At 46.3% G+C, this 21,203-nt stretch overlaps 1 protein-coding gene across 11 annotated transcripts; it reads right to left on the reverse strand.

Moving 5' to 3' along the window:
* Positions 1-9,194: 9,194 nt before the first annotated feature.
* LOC109764011 (uncharacterized) lies at positions 9,195-20,044 on the reverse strand. Of its 11 annotated transcripts, none has more exons than XR_012187878.1 (6): positions 19,528-20,044; positions 15,887-15,976; positions 15,358-15,448; positions 15,163-15,240; positions 9,652-14,477; positions 9,195-9,566 (listed from the first exon to the last, which is right to left on the reverse strand). XR_012187878.1 is itself a non-coding variant. In XM_073501550.1 (6 exons), exons 3-6 carry the CDS (start codon positions 15,933-15,935, stop codon positions 14,897-14,899), a joined length of 384 nt encoding a protein of 127 aa, XP_073357651.1. In that variant the 5' UTR covers positions 15,936-15,976; positions 19,240-19,336; positions 19,528-20,026; the 3' UTR covers positions 13,645-14,896. The 11 variants fall into 11 exon arrangements, 4 of the variants coding, with proteins under 4 accessions (XP_073357651.1, XP_073357650.1, XP_045085897.1 ...); XR_006665449.2 differs by having other exon boundaries at positions 9,199-9,566; positions 9,652-15,066; XR_012187876.1 differs by adding an exon at positions 19,240-19,336 and having other exon boundaries at positions 9,199-9,566; positions 9,652-15,066; positions 15,358-15,976; positions 19,528-20,043.
* Between the last annotated feature and the right edge of the window lie 1,159 nt (positions 20,045-21,203).

Raw genomic sequence — 21,203 nt, forward strand, 5'->3', positions numbered from 1 at the left:
AGAACTCCCTCCATTGTGGGTGTGGCCTCCATGGTTATGGATAAGTCCTCCCGAGTTCGGGGTGAAACGAGGCTTTTGCTGAGCTCCAGAATTGTACTTTCCTTGTCCATACTTCCTCTTGCGGCTCTCAATCTGCTGTTGCTTCCCTTCCATCATAAGAGCCTTGTCTACCAACTCCTGGTAGTTGTTAAATGTTGCCACCATCAACTGCATGCTCGTCTCATCATTCAGCCCTTCCATAAACTTCTCCTGCTTTGCTACATCTGTGGCCACATCATCAGGGGCATAGCGAGACAGCTTACTAAACTCATCTACGTACTGAGCCACAGTACGATTTCCCTGGCGTAAGTTGCGAACTCACGCTTCTTCATGCTCATAGCTCCAGTTGAGACATGGGCTGTGCGAAAAGCTTGCTGAAACTGATCCCAAGTGATATTGGCTATAGGGAAAGTGGCTGTGTAATTCTCCCACCATGACGCTGCTGGTCCATCCAATTGGTGTGCGGCAAAATGCACCTTCTCAGCATCAGTGCAACCTGCGGTGGTCAACTCCTTTCCAATCTTGCATAACCAGTCATCCGCAACTATGGGCTCGGTGCTACTGGAAAACACCGGCGGCTGTAACCTCAGAAAACGGGCTAAGTTGTCAACTGGAGGAGGGTTGTTGTTGTTGTTGCCTTGGTTCTAGACTAATATATGCATCAAGGCATTCTGCTGCTGGATCGACTGGGTGATCTCCGATGGGAAGACAAATCCGGTGTCACGTCTCAGAGGCATCTGATGGGTTTAGAGGGGAGTGATTAGAATAGAAAGAGGTCTAGTGAGAAAGCACTACCCATATGCGCATGAGACAAACACAATCATATCATATCACTCAATCAATCAAGAAAGGGCATACAATCGGTCTAGAACTATCGTTAAAAAGTGCTCAGACTACTACTATATACATGGGGAAATACTACTAGTCATATGGTGGTCATCTAGAAATTTTGATCGGTGGAAGACTCCATGATGTCCGCTCCAGCTTCGTCTACATAATCATCATCACTATCATCAGGGTCGGAGTCGGTGTCGTCGATGATGATGTAGTCTTCGGAACGAATCTCCTTGGGTTCATCATCTTCTCCTCCTGGTGCGGGATGTCCCATGAATACTCCGATCTTCTTTATCAGGTCGTCATTCTTATCCAATAGTATTGCGATTTCCTCCTCATATCCATCGCGTGTAGACTTGAGTTCCTCTTCTCGCTCGGTGATCCTTGTCATCGCCTTCTTCAAATCTATCATGCTTTCGCACATCTGGTTCTCCTGGCGTCGAATGTGCTGGTTTAGCTCCTGGATGAATGCTGCAATGGACCTATCCCTCCTGGTGCTGACTATCTCCCATTGCTCGTCTCGGCGCCCACATATCTGGTAGATAGTATCCTTGAGATCCTTGTGGTAAACTTCACCAATGCGCCCCATGGCGATGTGAGCTGCCATGCTCTTTCCTAGACTCCAGGTTGGTGCATCAAAGGAAAACTCTATAGGTTCAGTGACTAGCGTGAATGTCCTTCCTGGAACTTGAACTCGAATCATCCAATGCTCCTCTTCTGGTAAAGTGGAGATGTAGGTCCCGGTGAAGCTTGGTATTCTAATGTTCAGGTATCTAGTGACTTCCTTCAAATGTCGTCCAAAGGGTGTGTCTTCATCCGGATGTGCAAACTGGTTCCTCGAGTCCGTCATCCTAAAGAGTAGAAAATGGAGAGGAGTCATAAATAAGTAGAGAAGAGTGACCTATGGCTTTTCTTAGTGGTCGTGTCCTACATTCAGCGTGTGCTCTGATACCATCTTGTAGCGACCCGACCTCAGACGGTCAAGTCTCTGTGCTTCAGTGTCATCCCTGGATCGGTAATGCTGACACACACAGTACTCGAAGGAATTATAACAGAGTAGCAATCACACACTTATTACATTGAATGTCTCCAAAGAGAACTTATTATAGTAAATATGGCTTAAGGCCATCTAAATAAGATAACAGCGGAAGGCTTGGAAGATAAAATGAGTCCATCAACTCCAACGGCACAGCTGAGTGCATGACAAATGGCCTAGCGTCTGAGAAGTCTGCAACATAATACGTTGCAGCCCGAAAATGGGTCAGCACATGGAATATGCTAGCAATATAACATAGTAGAGCAATGAACAGATAAATGCTATCACTACATGCATATATGGCTGGTGGAGGCTCTATGGTTATATGATTTTTGCGAAAAGCAAATTATTTCCCTACAACAAAGGAATAAATTTTATTTAACTATCATGGTGGTTGAAACATCATTGAGAAGGTTCCTCCTACTCAATCCCAATTAAAGTAATCATTAACAACCCAACAAATTAATTTAGAGTGATGAGATCAAATCAATAATTCAAGTACCAGATACTCAAGATGTCCATAACCGGGGACACGGCTAACCATGATTAGTTTATACACTCTGCAGAGGTTTGCACACCTTTTCCCCACAAGACTCGATCTCCTCTGTTGGATTTCTCGCACTACATGTTGTTTGAGAAACGGATGACCGAGACACAGTCTTTCAGAAGCATTAACTCTTTACTCTGGGTGGACAGTTACACCTACTTTCCCTCTACATCTGCTAGCCCACCACTGAAAGAGGTCACACAACATACTCAACTATGCCGAAGCCCATAATGGCTTGTGGCTGCACGCGGAAGTTTCTAGCATGAATAATCTTATGATCCCTTTGAGCCTGGTGGCGGACCATAGGATGATCACACGGTATAACCCCGGGATAACCTAGGACCACACTGGATTCCCCAGGTGCCCAAAACAAACAATCCACCCAGATGTGTATTAAAGTTGCCACCTAAGTTGAACCATTAATTAACAATCTCACATCCGTCATGGATACACTCAAACCCAATCCACGTCTACGAGCATAGCATGGCAATATAAGCATAACGTAGAAGTAACTCCCAGGGTTTGATAATAAACAGGGCAATAGGTTACCTCATCATCTACTTCCCAAACCCACAAGTTAAAGACATCCTAATCATGCAATGTTTGAGGATTGTAACTAATGCATAAAAACTGGGTATGAAAAGAGTATGATCAATGTGTTACTTGCCTTGCTGACGATCCGCAAAACCTAGAGACTCGTAGTAGCACGCTTCGCACTCCGGGAATTCTATCGCAAACAAACAATAGCATACATAAGCAATCAAGCAAAGATGCATGGGTAAAACTCAAATAAGAAGATCTAACCAGAAAGTTCAACTGAAGAACTCCGGTTTGCAAAAAGAATCAAATCAAATGGAGCAACAAAACTCAAACTGTGAAAAAAACAAGATCCGATTACTAATCGGGACTAAAGTCAAATTTTATAGTACCAAAATCTTGTTCAAGTTGGTTAAACAGAAAGAGGCCTTCGAGACGAAGACCTTGGCGCTTGAATCGCCTGATTCCGATAAACGAGCGAAAAGATAAACTAAAACGAAAATCAAGGCAGAAATCACGATCGAAAATAATCGCGGAAAAACCCTGGGAAAAGAAAAACTGACGAACAGGCTAACGAACGAACGTTCGCTGTCTGCGGCTAACGGGTGAACGGCGTTCATTAAAATGAACGTACGGACGAACGTCCGCTAAATAACTAAACCAAAAAAATCGATCTAAAATAAAATAACCGAGGGTTTCTAAAAAAACATACTGTTTTCGAACGAAAACCGGCGGCTACCTCAGGACGCGTGACGGCGGCGGCGGCGGGCAACTCCGACGAGGCGGCGTCCGACGGCGGCGGGCGGGGTCGGCGGCGACGGGCGGCGGGGTCGGGACGTCGCGGCGGCGGGGCGGGGTCGCGGCGCGGCGGCGACGCGGGTTAGGGTTAGGGTTTCGGTAGCGGGGCTGGTGGTGGGCTGCGGGGTCTTGGGCGCGGCTTATAAGGCCTGGGGCGGCGGGAGTCCGGGTCGCCCACAGCGCGTAAGTCCGTTCGAATTTTTTTTCTTTTTAAAAACAAATTCTAACGCACAGAAAAATGAAGAAAAGAAATACTAGACGGACTCCAAAAATCTCGAATAAATTATCCCCGTCCTCTAAAAATATGCCGGACAAGGTCAACATTTATTTGGGCCTATAATGCAATTCTGAAAAACACGTATTTTTCCTAATTCGAATAAAATAGCAATAAAATCCAAATAAAAATTATTTATTTGATTTAATATTTTCCTCCAATATTTCATCTATTTTGGAGAAGTCATATTATATCCTCTCATATATTTTAAATTCAAAATATTTTCGGAGAGAAAAATCATTAAAACCAAAATGATCCTTGTTTCAATATTTGATAAAATTCAAATATGAAAATCGTGAAATCCCCAACTCTCTCCACGGGTCCTTGAGTTGCTTAGAATTTCGAGGATCGCAAACGAAAATGCAATAAAATATGATATGCATGAATGACCTATGTATAACATTCCAAATTGAAAATTTGGGATGTTACAATGCACGTATGGTAAACGTTGTGTAACAAATTTGAAACATGAGGTGTTCTTTGATTGTCATCCTTATGAGTGGCGGTCAGGGACGAGTGATCGTCTTTTCCTACCAATCTATCGCCCTAGGAGCATGCGCGTAGTGCTTGGTTTTTCATGACTTGTAGATTTTTGCAATAAGTATGTGAGTTCTTTATGACTAATGTTGAGTCCATGGATTATACGCACTCTCAACCTTCCATCATTGCTAGCCTCTTCGGTACCGTGCATTGCCCTTTCTCACCTTGAGATTTGGTGCAAACTTTGCCGGTGCATCCAAACCCCGTGATACGTTACGCTCTATCACACATAAACCTCCTTATATCTTCCTCAAAACAGCCACCATACCTACCTATTATGGCATTTCCATAGCCATTCCGAGATATATTGCCATGCAACTTTCCACTATTCCGTTTATTATGACACGCTTCATCATTGTAATATTACCTTGCATGATCATGTAGTTGACATCGTATTTGTGGCAAAGCCACCATGCATATTATTTCATACATGTCACTCTTGATTCATTGGCCATCCCGGTACACCGCCGGAGGCATTCATATAGAGTCATACTTTGTTCTAGTATCGAGTTGTAAATAAATAGAAGTGTGATGCTCATCATTAATAGAGCATTGTCCTAAATAAAAAAAGAGAAAGGCCAAATAAAAAAAGGAAGGCCCAAAAAAAAGAAAAAAAAAAGAAATAAAAAGGGACAATGCTACTATCCTTTTTTCCACACTTGTGCTTCAAAGTAGCACCATGATCTTTATGATAGAGAGTCTATTGTTTTGTTACTTTCATATACTAGTGGGAATTTTTCATTATAGAACTTGGCTTGTATATTCCAACAATGGGCTTCCTCAAATGCCCTAGGTCTTCGTGAGCAAGCAAGTTGGATGCACACCCACTTAGTTTCTTTTGTTGAGCTTTCATACATTTATAGCTCTAGTGCATCCGTTGCATGGACATCCCTACTCCTTGCATTGACATCAATTGATGGGCATCTCCCTAGCCCGTTGATTAGCCGCGTCAATGTGAGACTTTCTCCTTTTTGTCTTCTCCACATAACCCCCATTATTATTCTATTCAACCCATAGTGCTATATCCATGGCTCACGCTCATGTATTGCGTGAAAGTTGAAAAAAGTTTGAGATTACTAAAGTATGAAACAATTGCTTGGCTTGTCATCGGGGTTGTGCATGATGAGAGCATTTTTGTGTGACGAAAATGGAGCATGACCCAACTATATGATTTTATAGGGATGAACTTTCTTTGGCCATGTTATATTGAGAAGACATAATTGCTTGATTAGTATGCTTGAAGTATTATTAATTTTATGTCAATATTAAAGTTTTATCTTGAATCTTTCGGATCTGAACATTCATGCCACAATAAAGAAAATTACATTGAAGAATATGCTAAGTAGCATTCCACATCAAAAATTCTGTTTTTATCATTTACCTACTCGAGGACGAGCAGGAATTAAGCTTGGGGATGCTTGATACGTCCCCAACGTATCTATAATTTTTTATTGCTCCATGCTATTATATATTCTGTTTTGGATGTTTAATGGGCTTTATTATACACTTTTATATTATTTCTGGGACTAACCTACTAACCCAAGGCCCAGTGCAAATTGCTGTTTTTTTGCCTATTTCAGTGTTTCGCAGAAAAGGAATACCAAACGGAGTCCAAACGGAATGAAACCTTCGGGAGCATCATTTTTGGAACAGACGTGATCCAGAGGACTTGGAGTGGACGTCAACAAATCAACGAGGAGGCCACGAGGCAGGGAGGCGCGCCTGCCCCCTAGGCGCGCCCCCCACCCTCGTGGGCCCCTCGTGGCTCCACCGACCTACTTCTTCCTCCTATATATACCCATGTACCCCGAAACCATCGAAGAGCACCACGAAACCCTATTTCCACCGCCGCAACCTTCTGTACCCGTGAGATCCCATCTTGGGGCCTTTTCCGACGCTCTGCCAGAGGGGGAATCGACCACGGAGAGCTTCTACATCAACACCATAGCCTCTCCGATGATGTGTCAGTAGTTTACCACAGACCTTCGGGTCCATAGTTATTAGCTAGATGGCTTCTTCTCTCTCTTTGGATCTCAATACAAATTTCTCCTTGATCTTCTTGGAGATCTATTTGATGTAACTCTTTTTGCGGTGTGTTTGTCGAGATCCGATGAATTGTGGGTTTATGATCAAGATTATCTATGAACAATATTTGAATCTTCTCTGAATTCTTTTATGTATGATTGGTTATCTTTGCAAGTCTCTTCAAATTATCAGTTTGGTTTGGCCTACTAGATTGATCTTTCTTGCAATAGGAGAAGTGCTTAGCTTTGGGTTCAATCTTGCATTGCTCGATCCCAGTGACAAGGGGAAACGACACGTATTGTATTATTGCCATCGAGGATAAAAAGATGGGGTTTATATCATATTGCTTGAGTTTATCCCTCTACATCATGTCATCTTGCCTAATGCATTACTCTGCTCTTATGAACTTAATACTCTAGATGCATGCTGGATAGCGGTCGATGTGTGGAGTAATAGTAGTAGATGCAGGCAGGAGTCGGTCTACTTGTCGCGCGCGTGATGCCTATATACATGATCATGCCTAGATATTCTCATAATTATGCACTTTTCTATCAATTGCTCCACAGTAATTTGTTCACCCACCGTAATACTTATGCTATCTTGAGAGAAGCCACTAGTGAAACCTATGGCCCCCGGGTCTATTTTCCATCATATTAATCTTCCATCAACTAGTTATTTCTTTCACCTTTTATTTTGCAATCTTTACTTTCAATCTTTATCATAAAAATACCAAAAATATTATCTTATCATCTCTATCAGATCTCACTTTTGCAAGTTGACGTGAAGGGATTGACAACCCCTTTATCGCGTTGGTTGCAAGGTTCTTATTTGTTTGTGTAGGTACGAGGGACTTGCGTGTGGCCTCCTACTGGATTGATACCTTGGTTCTCAAAAACTGAGGGAAATATTTACGCTACTTTGCTGCATCACACTTTCCTCTTCAAGGGAAAACCAACGCATGCTCAAGAGGTAGCACATCCACGAACCCTCGATGCAGACCGACCGCTTGATGACGTCAAGCCGGGGGCATGCATTGACCAGCCGCTTCACGAGCCCAAAATAGCTGCTGGGTATAGCTCCGGCAGGCCACAGCCGGATTATTAAATCCTTCATGGCTAGTTCAGCCACCCTATGAAGTTCGACCAGTTGTTTTAGCTGGTCGCTAAAGGGCACCGGATGTTCTGGCGCAAGGTATTGCGACCAGAACAACTTCTCCGTCGAGCTCCCCTCTTCGGCTCGGAAGAACTCTGCAGCGTCGGCAACACTGCGCGGCAAATCCGCAAACGCTCATGGAGAACTCCAAATCCGGGTTAGTGAGAGATACCTCTTCTTCACATATTTGCTCTGCATAATGAAGGCCTTACCCGCCGTGATCTTCTTGGCCTCTCGGATCTCCTGGAGAGCGCCCTGGGCTTCAACCCGGGCATCTTCTGCGCTTTGGCGAGCCTTGGCGAGTTCAGTCTCTTGGTCCGTAATGTTGCGCTCCAAGGACTCGCATTTCTTGACGGCATCCTGGAGCTCCAGCTGGACCTCATCAACCCTGGCCTCGTGTTTCTCACGGGCGGCTGCTCCTTTGCCGCTTTCTCTTGGGCCTCGGCTAGCGCCTTCTTGAGGGGTTTCACCTCAGTCGCCGCTCCTACAAGTACCATGGCACTATAGTCAACATAAATCATCAATCCTTTCTGATATACAGCAGGTCATTACATACCTTGCCTATCCTCCAGTTGTTTCCTTGCTTGGCCGAGCTCCTCCTCGGCCCGCTCCAGCCTCTGCTTTAGTCCGGAGACTTCGGCAGCATGAGAGGTCACAGCCAGCAAGGACACCTGCTTATTCATGTAGACATATAAGGTTAGTCTCTTGCAAAAACTATTTGATCCTCTGTTCGGCTCTTCTTTCCGAACACCGGACAGAGTCTCAGGAGCTACTATCTACACTATGACATTCTTCTTACAGAATTACGTCGCTTACCTCAAAGCCTGTCAGCAGGCTGGTGCAGGCTTCGGTCAGTCTGCTCTTAACAGACTGAACCTTCTCAACCACCGTACCCATAAGGATACGGTGTTCCTCAACAATGGAAGCACCTCGCAGAACTTCCAGTAGAGTATCCGGTGCCTCTGGTTGCACAGAGCTCACCGACGGAACAGGTGCACCTCCCTCACTTGAAGGGGGCTGCTTGCGTGAATCTGGAGCCGCACTAGCATCCGGAATGGTATTCGGCTGGGGCCGCACTGGATAGGGTTCCCATCGCGAGTTTCCAGGGGGATTTGCTCCCCCCGGTGTCCGGCAGCCAAGGTTTCGCCCTCCAGCGCCATCCTGCCGGCCCTCTGTGTCTCTCCCTGGCCCGTGACGGTCCTTTGGGACACCGCCTCAGCGTCGTCCGTGGCCTCGGGAGAGGTGGCTGTTGGCAGCGAATCACTATCCATAGCCTTTGGATCCAGCGAATCACCTGATGAGGATCGCTGGGAGCTGTCGCGGGCCGGACTGCAGCACATGATTCAACGCATTAGAATTACGAGATAAAGGAGTCGGACGTATAAGTGCGTTAAAGCCCTTGAATACTTACGATCCGGCCGGGGGCTTATCCCTGGGGCGCCACTCCAAGCTGCTATCGGTATCCGGCGCGGTGTCGTCCGCAAAGGAGGCTCTCCCCCTCTTGGACGCTTCGGCCTCTAGACGCGTGGAGGCCGCCCTTTTCTTCCTTCCCCACTCAGGGGGGAGTTGCTTTCTTCCTCCTCCTCCTCCTCCTCGTCGATGGCGGGTGAGGACTGGGTCTCGGCGTCTTCGGACGTCACGTCCGAAGTGCCCTTGTGACGGAGGCCACCTCCGGCCCCCTTGGCCTTCTTTTTTGGAACCAGCATCTTCGTCAGAAGTGGAATTGATGGGTCTTCGGGCAGCGGAGCCGGACTCTTGATCAGCTCCACCTTCTTCGTCCAACCCTGAAAAAGTAAAGACGGGGAAGCTCAAACGTGCCCCTTGAGTATGTAAGTAAAGGATACACCTTGAAAACATGGAAAAACTTACCGGACTGGCAGGGTGGGTCAGGTTGTACTCACGGTCTTTGGTCTCCTTCGGCCATGTCTTGTTGGCCTTGAAGAGCACCTTCCAAATACCTTCGTGCGTAACGCCAAAGAAGTGTTGCAGGGTCTGGTGCTTGGCCGGATCAAACTCCCACAAATTGCAGGTCCGGCTTAGGCATGGAAGGATCCGGCGAAAGAGCATCACCTGGATCACATTGACGAGCTTAATGTTCCTGTCAACCATGCTCTTTATGCGCATCTGCAGCGCTGTCAGCTCATCCGACGAGGCCCAGTCTAGGCCCTTCTCTAGCCAGGAGGTGAGCCGCATCGAGTCCCCGGACCTGAACTCGGGAGCTTCGGCCCAGGTGGTGTCGCGGGGCTCTGTGACACAGAACCACTATTTTTGCCACCCTTTGACAGTCTCCACGAAAGTGCCTTTGGGCCATACGACGTTGGGCATCTTGCTCACCATGGCGCCTCCACACTCTGCGTGTTGGCCATCCACCACCTTCGGCTTCACATTGAAGATATTCAGCCACAATCCAAAGTGGGGTGAGATGCGGAGGAAGGCCTCACACACGACAATAAATGCCAAGATGTTGAGGAAGGAGTTGGGGGCCAGATCGTGGAAATCCACCCCATAGTAGAACATGAGTCCGTGGACGGATGGGTGGAGTGGAAATCCCAGCCCGCAGACGAAGTGGGGAACGAACACTACCCTCTCGTGGGGCTCCGGGGTAGGGATGATCTGTCCCTCGGTCGGAAGCTGGTGGGCGACCTCCTTGGCCAAATATCCGGCCTCCCGGAGCTGGGTGATGTCCTTCTCCTTGATGGAGGAGACCATCCACTTGCCCTGCACTCCGGACCCGGACATGATCGGAGTGCTTTCTTGGGGCGGAAGAGATGAGGACTTGGCATTGGAGCTCGAGAATGGGTGGGCAGAGAGAGAGAGAGAAGGCGTGGGTGAAAAGGGGTGAATCCTTATCTCCTTATAAAGGTAGCGAATATCAAGCGCCTCCCCACTCGCCTGTTTCCCAAGGGCCATGCAGACGGCACCGTTGGATTACCCACGCCCGTATTGATGAGAATCCCGTGATAAGGGGACACGATCTCTGCTTTGACAAGACGTGCCAATAAAACCGCATCTCGAAACATGGAGTGGCAGGCCGAAAAACGGTTCGATATAATGACCGGGTGGTGACGTGGTGTCAGGCTACAAAAGATTGTCAGTAGATTGGACTCGTGAAATATTATACTCTTTACAGTTGTATGCGGTACTTGTTTTGCAGAGCCGGACACGTTCTTTGTGTTTGAAGGTTGTTTTGGAGTATTTTGAGGAGGAACCCGCCTTGCAATGCCGAAGACAATCTGCGCGCCAGACACCTCGTCATTGAAGCCTGATTCAGGGGCTACTCAGGGAGTCCTGGAGTAAGGGGTCCTCGGGCGCCCGGCCTGTTGAGCATGGGCCAGACTGATGGGCTTTGAAGATACAAGACCGAAGACTCTCACCCATGTCCGGATAGGACTCTCCTTGGCGTGGATGGCAAGCTTGGCGTTCAGATATGAAGATTTCTTTCTTTGTAGCCGACTTTGTACAACCATAGTCCCCTCCGGTGTCTATATAAACCAGAGGGTTTAGTCCGAAGAGGCAATCACAATCATAGTCATACATGCTAGACTTCTTGGGTTTTAGCCATTACGATCTCGTGGTAGATCAACTCCTGTAATACTCATATTCATCAAGATCAATCAAGCAGGAAGTAGGGTATTACCTCCATAGAGAGGGCCCAAACCTGGGTAAAACATCGTGTCCCGTGTCTCCTATTACCATCGACCTTAGACGCACAGTTCGGGACCCCCTACCCGAGATTCGCCGGTTTTGACACCGACGCCCGTGTCCGGGTGGGACTCTCCTTTGCGTGGATGGCAAGTTTGACGTTCGGATGTGCAATTTCCCTTCTCTGTAAACAGACTCTGTACGACCCTAGGCCCCTCCAGTGTCTATATAAACCGGAGGGTTTAGTCCGTAGAGGCTATCACAAATCATATAGGCTAGACATCTAGGGTTTAGCCATTACGATCTCGAGGTAGATCAACTCTTGTAACCCCTATACTCATCAAAGTCAATCAAGCAGGAAGTAGGGTATTACCTGCATTAAGAGGGCCCGAACCTGGGTAAACATCGTCTCCCCTGCCTCCTGTTACCTTTGATCCTCAGACGCATAGTTCGGGACCCCCTACCCGAGATCGGCCGGTTTTGACACCGACAGTTGGCGCCCACCATGGGGCCAGAGCACGGTGGTTTCGAGTTCTTTAAGGGCAGCTTCTCAGGGATCAAGGGACACGCCATGGGCCGGATGACCAAGAGCCGCCACAGCAAGATCTACATTGATGATGCTAGCTGGGGCCCCGAGGCCGACTGCATTGAGTACGGGTACCGGGTCCCCTTCGGTGGAATTCACGTCTTCATCGGCAAGATCGGCGAATCAGAGCCCGAGCCGGATTCCTGCACTGACGTCATTGAGACAGCCCGGCGCGTGCAACACTCCAGGGTTCGACCCAGCCGGAAGCGCGCTTTCATTGGCTTTGTTCATGGGGCAGATCTGGAGAAAGGTTATGTGTCTGGTGGAGAGACATCCATCTATTCAGGTGATGAGTCTTTAACCAGCGAAACCGAGTCGATCTATCAACTACAAGACGGCGGGCTTGGGGGCTACTCCGATGGAGATAGTATTCCGGAGCCCTATGAGCCACCGAGTAGAGCCGCAATCTTCATGGTCGGCACGCAACCAGTGTTACAATCATCAACCGTTGCGGCCATGATGTCCGGTTCAACTGCTGCTACAACGGCTGGTGCGAACGGCTCTGCGTGTCCGCCGGCTCAAATCTTATCCGAACTCCTGGATGCCTTGGCGACTCTCTTGGCAGCATAGGTGACTCCAGCGAATCAAGTGCAGCATAATGTGGAGGTTGCAAAATTACAAGATGAGGTGCCCAAGGCCCGAGAGGATCTTGAGGCAGAAAACGTCAGGATGGCCACAGAGCGAGCCGCCCTGGAGGCTGAGACGCGGCGGATTAGGGCAGAGGCCTTTTGCTTGGGCCTGGACCAAAACGCGTCAAACGCTCTTTTGCGAAGGACACACCAGAGCCGTTTACCTCTGCAGTTTGAGGCAAGGAACCTTTTCAATACACCTGGGGCAAGACCAAGTAACCCGCCTGGTGTGACTCGGACGGCTGAGGAACCTGTCACCGGGGCGGCGACTCAGCCTCGTATGACAGGTCCGCCTCGTATGGACTTGACCCCGCCACAGTGAGTGCCAACACCCCCGGGTCATTATTACAACCCACTGGATAATATGATTGCTGCAGCTTCTCGGCTGGCGGCTCTTTCGATAGAAGGCGAGTCCTCCGCTGCGATAGAGACCCGGAACGCCGTGGAACTTCTTGAGACGGCGGTGGTTCAACAGGTGGCTTACTCATACAGCTGTGAGCGAATTCATTCAACTCCACGCCACTGTCGAAGTTACAGCCGGCGCAGTGAATCGCCGGCGGTTTCCGGCAGCCATCGGCGTCGTAACCCGCCTCGCAACGATGACCCACCCGTGAAGATAACAATGTCCAGGCCCTTATGGGTCAGTGGTACGTCTCCAACATATCTATAATTTTTTATTGTTCCAAGCTGTTATATTATCATTCTTAGATGTTTTATAATCATTTTATATCATTTTTTGGTACTAACTTATTGACATTGTGCCAAGTGCCAGTTGATGTTTCCTCCATGTTTTTTACATCATAGGAAATCAATACCAAACGGAGTCCAAATACAGCGAAACTTTTTGGAGATTTTTTTGGACCAGAAGACTTACAGTGGGCCAGAGAAGCGCCTGGGGGTGCTCCGAGGGGAGCACAACCCACCAAGGCGCGCCTGGAGGCCCAGGCGCGCCCTGGTGGGTTGTGCCCACCTTGGGTGCCCCCTGAACCGACTCTTTGCTCTATAAATACCCCAATATTCCAGAAAGCCTAGGGGACTTGACGAAAATCAATTCCAGCTGCCGCATAGTCCAGAACCACCAGATCCAATCTAGACACCATCACGGAGGGGTTCACCACTTCCATTGGTGCCTCTCCGATGATGCGTGAGTAGTGTTTTGTAAACGTTCGGGTCCGTAGCTAGTAGCTACTCTCTCCGTCCGGGAAAAGTTGTCCATTCCTTAGTTCATTTACAATTTTTCAAAAAACCCTTCATCTTTTAAACTTATGCTAATTAGCCCCCTCTGCTTCTTCCTCCTTCCGCCGTCGTCAGCGCATATCGTGGTCACCACAACCACCGTTGGCACCCACAAAGACCAGCGCGCGACGACGACCAACCTGCGCCACCGCGCGAACCTTCGCCGCCCCTGCCCACCCGTGCCGCCCGCACGGAGACGAGTTGCACCACCCGCCGGCCACCTACTCCTCCGTGGCGACCACCTCGATGGGCGGCGACTCCAGGGCTGAAGGGCGCTGCACCGCCGCTATCCCCTCCCGCGGTGACCCCTCCTGCCAGCCCAGGGTTGCGCCGCCACTATCCCCACCCGCCGCCCTGGGCCTGCGCCGCCGGTATCCCTTCCCGCCGCCCGGGACCTGTGCGCGCCTGCGTTTCGAGCGCCTGGAGCTGGAGCTCCCGGTGGGCCTCGACCTCAAGCTCGTCCTCAAGCTCCCAGCAGGCCTGCTCCTGTGCAAGTTGCTGCTCCTCCGCCCGTAGCTCCCCTGCTCGTGTTGCTGCTGGTGAGAAGAAGCACCCCTCTGTAAATCTGCTCCTCTGCCTGCTTGCTCGTGGTGCTCCAATTTCTGTACATTACAATTTCAAACACTACTCATCATGTTCACTGAAGAAAATTGATCTGCTCTTAAGAAAACTGATCATGTTCTCTGAAGAAAATTGATCTGCTATTAAGAAAACTGAACATGTTCTCTGGACTAATAGCATCAAGTTAACTGAATGCATCAAGAGCAACTTGTCTAGATTTTGGCAAAATTACGAGTTAACTAAATGCATCATCAAGAGCAACTGGACCAGATTTTTGTTGTTATGGTCTAAAATGGGAGAAGGAAAAAATGTTATGCCTCTCAATTGTTGAATTATTCAGAGATCCATGTTCTGTATCTAGGATAATGCACAATTGCAGTGTCCATGGATCATAGGATAATCAATTGCAGTGTTAAATTCAGTCAGTGTGTACTCCAAGTAGTGATTTTAAATTCAGTCATCAAAATACAGTCAATTTTTCTACGCAATCTGCATATGAGTGTAAATTCAATCGATTAATTGCACTAAGGAATTTGTTCTCCAGGTAGAGATGAGTGTAAAAATTGTCCAATAATAGTAGTGTCATGGTAAGGTTGTCAGGATGATGGATATCACAGCCTGCAGATGCAGCTGCAACAAACAAACAGTTCCCAGGGATCAAGATTTGCATGACAAACTGTTCAAAACTTCAGGCACTGTGAGCAGAGTATGCTCTGCTTTGCTTACATATCTGTAGAACAGATGCGTGAAGAACAAGACGAAGAGGAACTGGATCGCCGCGTAGATCCACACATCTCCTCGCCACTGCAGATACGCGCTATTTCAAATTAGTTACCGTAGCAATGAGGGTTCCATCAAGGCAATCATATCAAAATTTTCAGTATGTGTTCTGAGGTGGGCGGTGGTTAAATGATGCAGTACCCATGCTTGTTGTGGTCAGTGATGAGAAGAGGCCTAGGATGCATGAGAAGGGCAGCAAAATTGCCAGGGCGGGTAAGCCGTTATGCGCAACCTATGAGACACCAGCAACATTAACAAAATGACAAAAAGAATCACAGGTTAGGTTACATAAATGATAAATCAATGACTGCACTATATGTTTTATTATTATACTATTAGCAGTTTAGCACACATCATTCCAAGTCCAGAAGAAATTATATGTTGATCTGTCACAAAGTAGGTAAGATTATCAGCATGCAAACTTGTTCTCCTCAAACAAGGTTGCCAAACTATGTGGCCAAACTGCCCATATAATACTACCAAGTCCCTCTCCAAAGTATCACAGGTCTTACGTGAATCCAAATGAGGAACACAAACATGTCAAGTAACAACAACACAAATTCAAGTTGGGGAGGTTGATGCCCTTGGTATCCTCCACAGATCAGACAAGCAGGATGAACCACTATCCTAGTAACTAACAGAAGATAATTTCAATATTCAGAATGTGTACCTACACTAGTTGTCAATAAGAAATACAGTAAAAGTTGAGATGTACTCATGGCCCCTGCTTTCGTTGCTTTTTAATTCCTGGCCCTGCTCCCTGCAAGAAAAAGAGAGATGCAATAGGAGATGTAGTTGCTGAAAACAAAAAAAATATGTATGTAGTAAAAAAGGATGCTAGCTTCAGAAAATCCAGTTAGCAGTATATAGGATCATTTAGTTAGATCAATGACAGAAATTTGTGCAAATCCTAGCACAATCTATAGAAAACAATTGACAGCTTCAGAACATTCAGTTAGCTTATGAACAAGGAGTACTTTTAATATCTACTTTTCCCTTTCTTGGTTTCTTTGCTTTTTGTCTAGGATTCTTCATGGTTTTCTTGTTATAATTATATGCTAACCATTCATCTCTTGTATACGCTTGTTATGAGATCAGACAGGAGCACACAACTATGGATTTGAACTTGATCCCGGAAGAGGAGGATGAAGCTCAACAAGAAGAACAAGCTCATCAAGGTGATGCTATTGATTTGAACTTGATCCCGGAAGAGGAGGATGAAGCTCAACAAGAACAAGCTCATCAAGGTGACACTATTGATTTGAACTTGATCCCGGAAGAGGAGGATGAAGACATTGAATTGAATTGGTTTCCTAAAGAGGAAGAAGCTCAAGAGGCACAAGAAGATGCATTAGTGGAAGAAGCTCAAGAGGCACAAGAAGATGCATTAGTGGAAGAAGCTCAACAGATACAAGACGAAGCGGGAGAAGCTCAAGAAGCAGATGCACAAGGCAACCCAAGAGGGAAGGACTTGATAGACAAGGAGAGATATGGTGTTTACTTTGCTCTGCGGGTAATCGAGATTAGAGATGGACATGTTCACGTGTATGACAGGGTGCTCATTGTGACTATGCTGAATGTTCACCTCGAACAGTTACAAGAATATGGAATCTAGCCAAAAGACAACTTGCTACAGGCCAAGAAGTTGATGTTTCAAGCAAGAAGAATAACAGTGGTAGGAAGAGGAAAGAACTAGATCTGTCGGGAACAACTACAATCTCTTTGAACAAAAGAAGAACAATCCATTCTCTTGCAAGGTGTTTAGGTGTTCCCCAGTCAACCCTACATGACAGATTTCAGTTGCAAGAGTTGAAACGCATCACGAGCACCATCAAACCCACCCTCAAGCCAGAGAACAAGATAGCGAGACTAAAGTTCTGCCTATCCATGATGGATGAAAGATGGATATCAAGTCCTTGGCCTAGTTTCAAGATAATGACAAATATGGTCCACATCGATGAGAAATGGTATGACATGACCCGAGTGAAGAGTAGCTACTATGTACTGCCTGGAGAAGAACAACCAAATCGAACTGTGCACAATACTCATAGAATTGGGAAGGTAATGTTTCTAACAGCTGTGGCCAAACCTCGCTATAATGAAGATGGGGAGATGACATTTGATGGAAAGCTTGGAATTTGGCCGTTCGTGATAGAGACCGAGGCACAACGAACAAGCCATGACAGAGATAGGGGGACAATAGAGTTGAGGCCGGCAAAGTTACTAGACCTGTGTGCAGAGATTACCTGATCAATAGAGTAATCCCTGCCATTCAAGATAAATGGCCTGACAGTGACGATGACACAAAGATGTTCATTCAACAAGATAATGCAACACCGCATGATCTCCCTAATGATGCTGGTTTTCCAGAAGCCGTGGCACATACAGATCTGGATATTCGACTATTGCAACAACCACCGAACAGCCCTGAGCTCAATGTTCTAGATCTTTGTTTCCACTGCTCCCTCCAATCCCTAACCGAATGCAGAGCGCCTATGAATATACAGGAACTGGTACAGGGTGTAGAGGAGGAGTTTGAGAAATACGATGCCCATAAGCTGTTCCAAAGCTTTATGACGTTGCAAGCAGTCATGGTGGAAGTGATGAAAGATCAAGGAGGAAACAACTACAAGATGCCGCATCTGCATAAGGAACGTCTACAGAATGCTGGAGAGGAAATAATCGGTGTATACTGCAGTCCCGAGCTAATTACTGACACCAAGGCCATTATAGAACAAGGAAATGAGTAGATAGAGAAAGAAAAAAGAAAGGGAAAGGGAAAAGGAAAAGAAAGGATAGGAGTATGTGATGTGTCATGTGTATGTATTATGTCATGTGTATGGCTTGTGTCGTGTGAATGTATTGTGTCATGTGTTCTATGAGAAAGGATAGGAAAAGAAAGGATCGAAGTATTTGGATTTGTTTGAATCATTTGAATTTATTTGCTTTATTTGGATTTATTTGGATTTATTTGAATTTATTTGAATCATTTGAATTTATTTTCTTTATTTGGATTTATTTGAATCATTTGAATTTATTTGCTTTATTTGGATTTATTTGAATCATTTGAATTTATTTGCTTTATTTGAATTTATACAACATTTGTCCAATTGCAAACATACCTAAAGTTTCCAATTGGACAGTAATGGCAAGATGCAAAATGGTGCTAGTAAATTCAGTTTTGCAAAAAAACAAGACTAAAACAGGGTAGTGTTAAGCATTTCCCAGCACTAGCAGCAAATTCAGGCTAGATTTGGCCAAATTGGAAACATTATTCCTGTAGAAACAATTCAAGCAACACAAAACTCCAATTGAGGGAAATTATTTGAATTATGCATCTTCAAGCAGCAGATATACTCCAAAGGGATTGTGGCTGTTCTCCTTCTGTTCACTATGCTCTGGAAATTTAGTTGGAGTATATGTCACTATGCTCTAGAAATAAGAACAAGGGAAGTCAATTTCAAACTGATAGACTGCAGAAAACTGCCACAATCCCTTAACTAAGAGTTGATAAAAACATGTCCCTAAAACTTATTCAGTCAGTTAGATCCCCTGTTAAGTTAAATGAATTATTCAGTCAGTTAGATCTGAACAAAGCCTCTGAAGTAACCTGCCTACTAACCCTCTCTCTTCTTCAGTAAGATCTGAACAAGACTATATCTACATACTGTTAAAGCTTCAAATTCAGAGCACTACATCATCCAGTTTGGCACTACACGCAGCTCTAAATTAAGACGAAATCAAATTTGACACAAATGCAGTAGTACCTCTTTGTAGACTTGGAAGGCACAGACAGACAGCACTAGCATTTTTGTAAAAAATTCTACTCCCTCATAAATCAATGTTGACTAAATTTTTTAAGCGCTCTCCCTAAAAATCACTAAAGTGGGAAATCTTCAACATAATGTACCCTGTCGCTTTGTTCAATTGGTACAGTCAACAGTGGGTTTTGTTCAATTGATCAGGAGTAGGAGATCTTGGTGTGAAACCAAAAATTCAGTTATGCACATTGTTAGTTCTTACCCTCATTTTTTCACATTGGTGAAAGAGCCTGTCATTGCAAATCCAGTTAAGTGTTTGCTTGCTTTAGTTTGACAGAAATGTTGTCCTTGTAAACTTGCTGCAAGGTCAACATGTGCTGTTACAAATTTAGATATACTCTAGCTGTAGTACTCTTAGTGATCAAAAAATCAAGCATGTCAAGTCAGAGAAGCGTGTCAGCTAACTTCAGACTTAACAATAAAGATGAAAATTTCAGACTTGGCAGTACAAATTCAGACTTGGCATGAGATAGATGAGCACGAGGAGGACCTAAAGGAGGAGGAGCCTGGGATGTTGAGGAGGATCCGCCTTTGTTGGGGTCGACTTTCACAGCCGCCGCCGTCGTCTTCCCCATGCCGTCGTTGCCGGTGATGTTGAGGAGGGCCTGGAGGAGGAAGAGGAGCTGGTGGACTAGGAGCTCGAGGACGAGAGCGCCCGCCCCATGCCGTCGCCATGCTCCAGATCGAGCGCCAACTTGTCGTCATCCTCCAGATCGAGCGGCGCCTCGTCGAAGAGAACCTCACCGAAAGAAGGGATTTTTACGGGAGAGGAGGAGTTACGCAGCGAACTGGAGTGGCGCGGCAGCGTGGAGGAGGGAGAGGAGGCGCGGGGGATCTCAGCGGGGTGAGCGAGCTCAGCGGCACGGAGGAGCTCACCGGCGCGGCGCAGCGGGGAGGGGAGCAGTGCAACGTCGGGAAGCTACGGGGAGGGGAGTGACGCTGCGACAGGACAAGGGCTGCGGGTTTGGTCGGACAAAAGTGGAGGATTTTTTCCTTTGCAAAAATGGCATGGAGACAACTTTTCCCGGACGGAGGGAGTAGATGGCTTCCTCTCTCTCGTTTGATTCTCAATACAATGGTCTTTTGGAGATCCATACGATGTAACTCTTTTTGCGATGTGTTTGTTGGGATCGGATGAACTTCGAGTTTATGATCAGATCTATCTTTTTATCCATGAAAGTTATTTGAGTCTTCTTTGATCTCTTATATGCATGATTGCTTACAGCCTCGTATTTCTTCTCCGATATTTGGGTTTTGTTTGGCCAACTTGATCTATTTATCTTGCAATGGGAAGAGGTGCTTTGTAGTGGGTTCGATCTTACGGTGCTTCATCCCAGTGACAGAAGGGGAACCGACACGTATGTATCGTTGCTACTAAGGATAAAATGATGGGGCCTATTTCTAGATAAATAGATCTTGTCTACATCATCTCATCGTTCTTATTGCATTACTTTGTTTCTCCATGAACTTAATACACTAGATGCATGCTGGATAGCGGTCGATGTGTGGAGTAATACTAGTTGATGCAGGCAGGAGTCGGTCTACTAATCTTGGACGTGATGCCTATATAATGATCATTGCCTGGATATCGTCATGATTATTTGAAGTTCTATCAATTGCGCAACAGTAATTTGTTCACCCACCGTTTGCTATTTTTGTCGAGAGAAGCCACTAGTGAAACCTATGGCCCCCGGGTTTCTTCTTTAATATATTTGCCTTTGCGATCTATTTTCCTTTGCTTTTATTTTCAGATCTATTAAACCAAAAACACAAAAATACCTTGCTGCAATTTATTTTATTTGGCGTTCGACCTAACAATATTTACAACTCTCTCACGTCTGTTTGCCTATCTCTGGCGCCGTTGCCCGAAAGGGATTGACAACCCCTTTAACGCGTCGGGTTGCAAGTATTTGTTATTTGTCTGCAGGTGTTGTTTACGTAGTGTTGCATGGGTCTCCTACTGGTTCGATAACCTTGGTTTCATCACTGAGGGAAATACCTACCGCCGCTGTGCTGCATCATCCCTTCCTCTTTGGGGAAATACCAACGTAGCTTCAAGCAGCATCAAAAGGAATTTCTTGCGCCGTCGCCGGGGAGACATCATCAACATCTACCAGGTTCCTAATCACAAATCTCATCTCCTCACAATTACATTATTTGCCATTT

The sequence above is a fragment of the Aegilops tauschii genome, chromosome 6, assembly GCF_002575655.3.
Source record: "Aegilops tauschii subsp. strangulata cultivar AL8/78 chromosome 6, Aet v6.0, whole genome shotgun sequence".
NCBI classification, from domain to species: Eukaryota; Viridiplantae; Streptophyta; class Magnoliopsida; order Poales; family Poaceae; genus Aegilops; species Aegilops tauschii.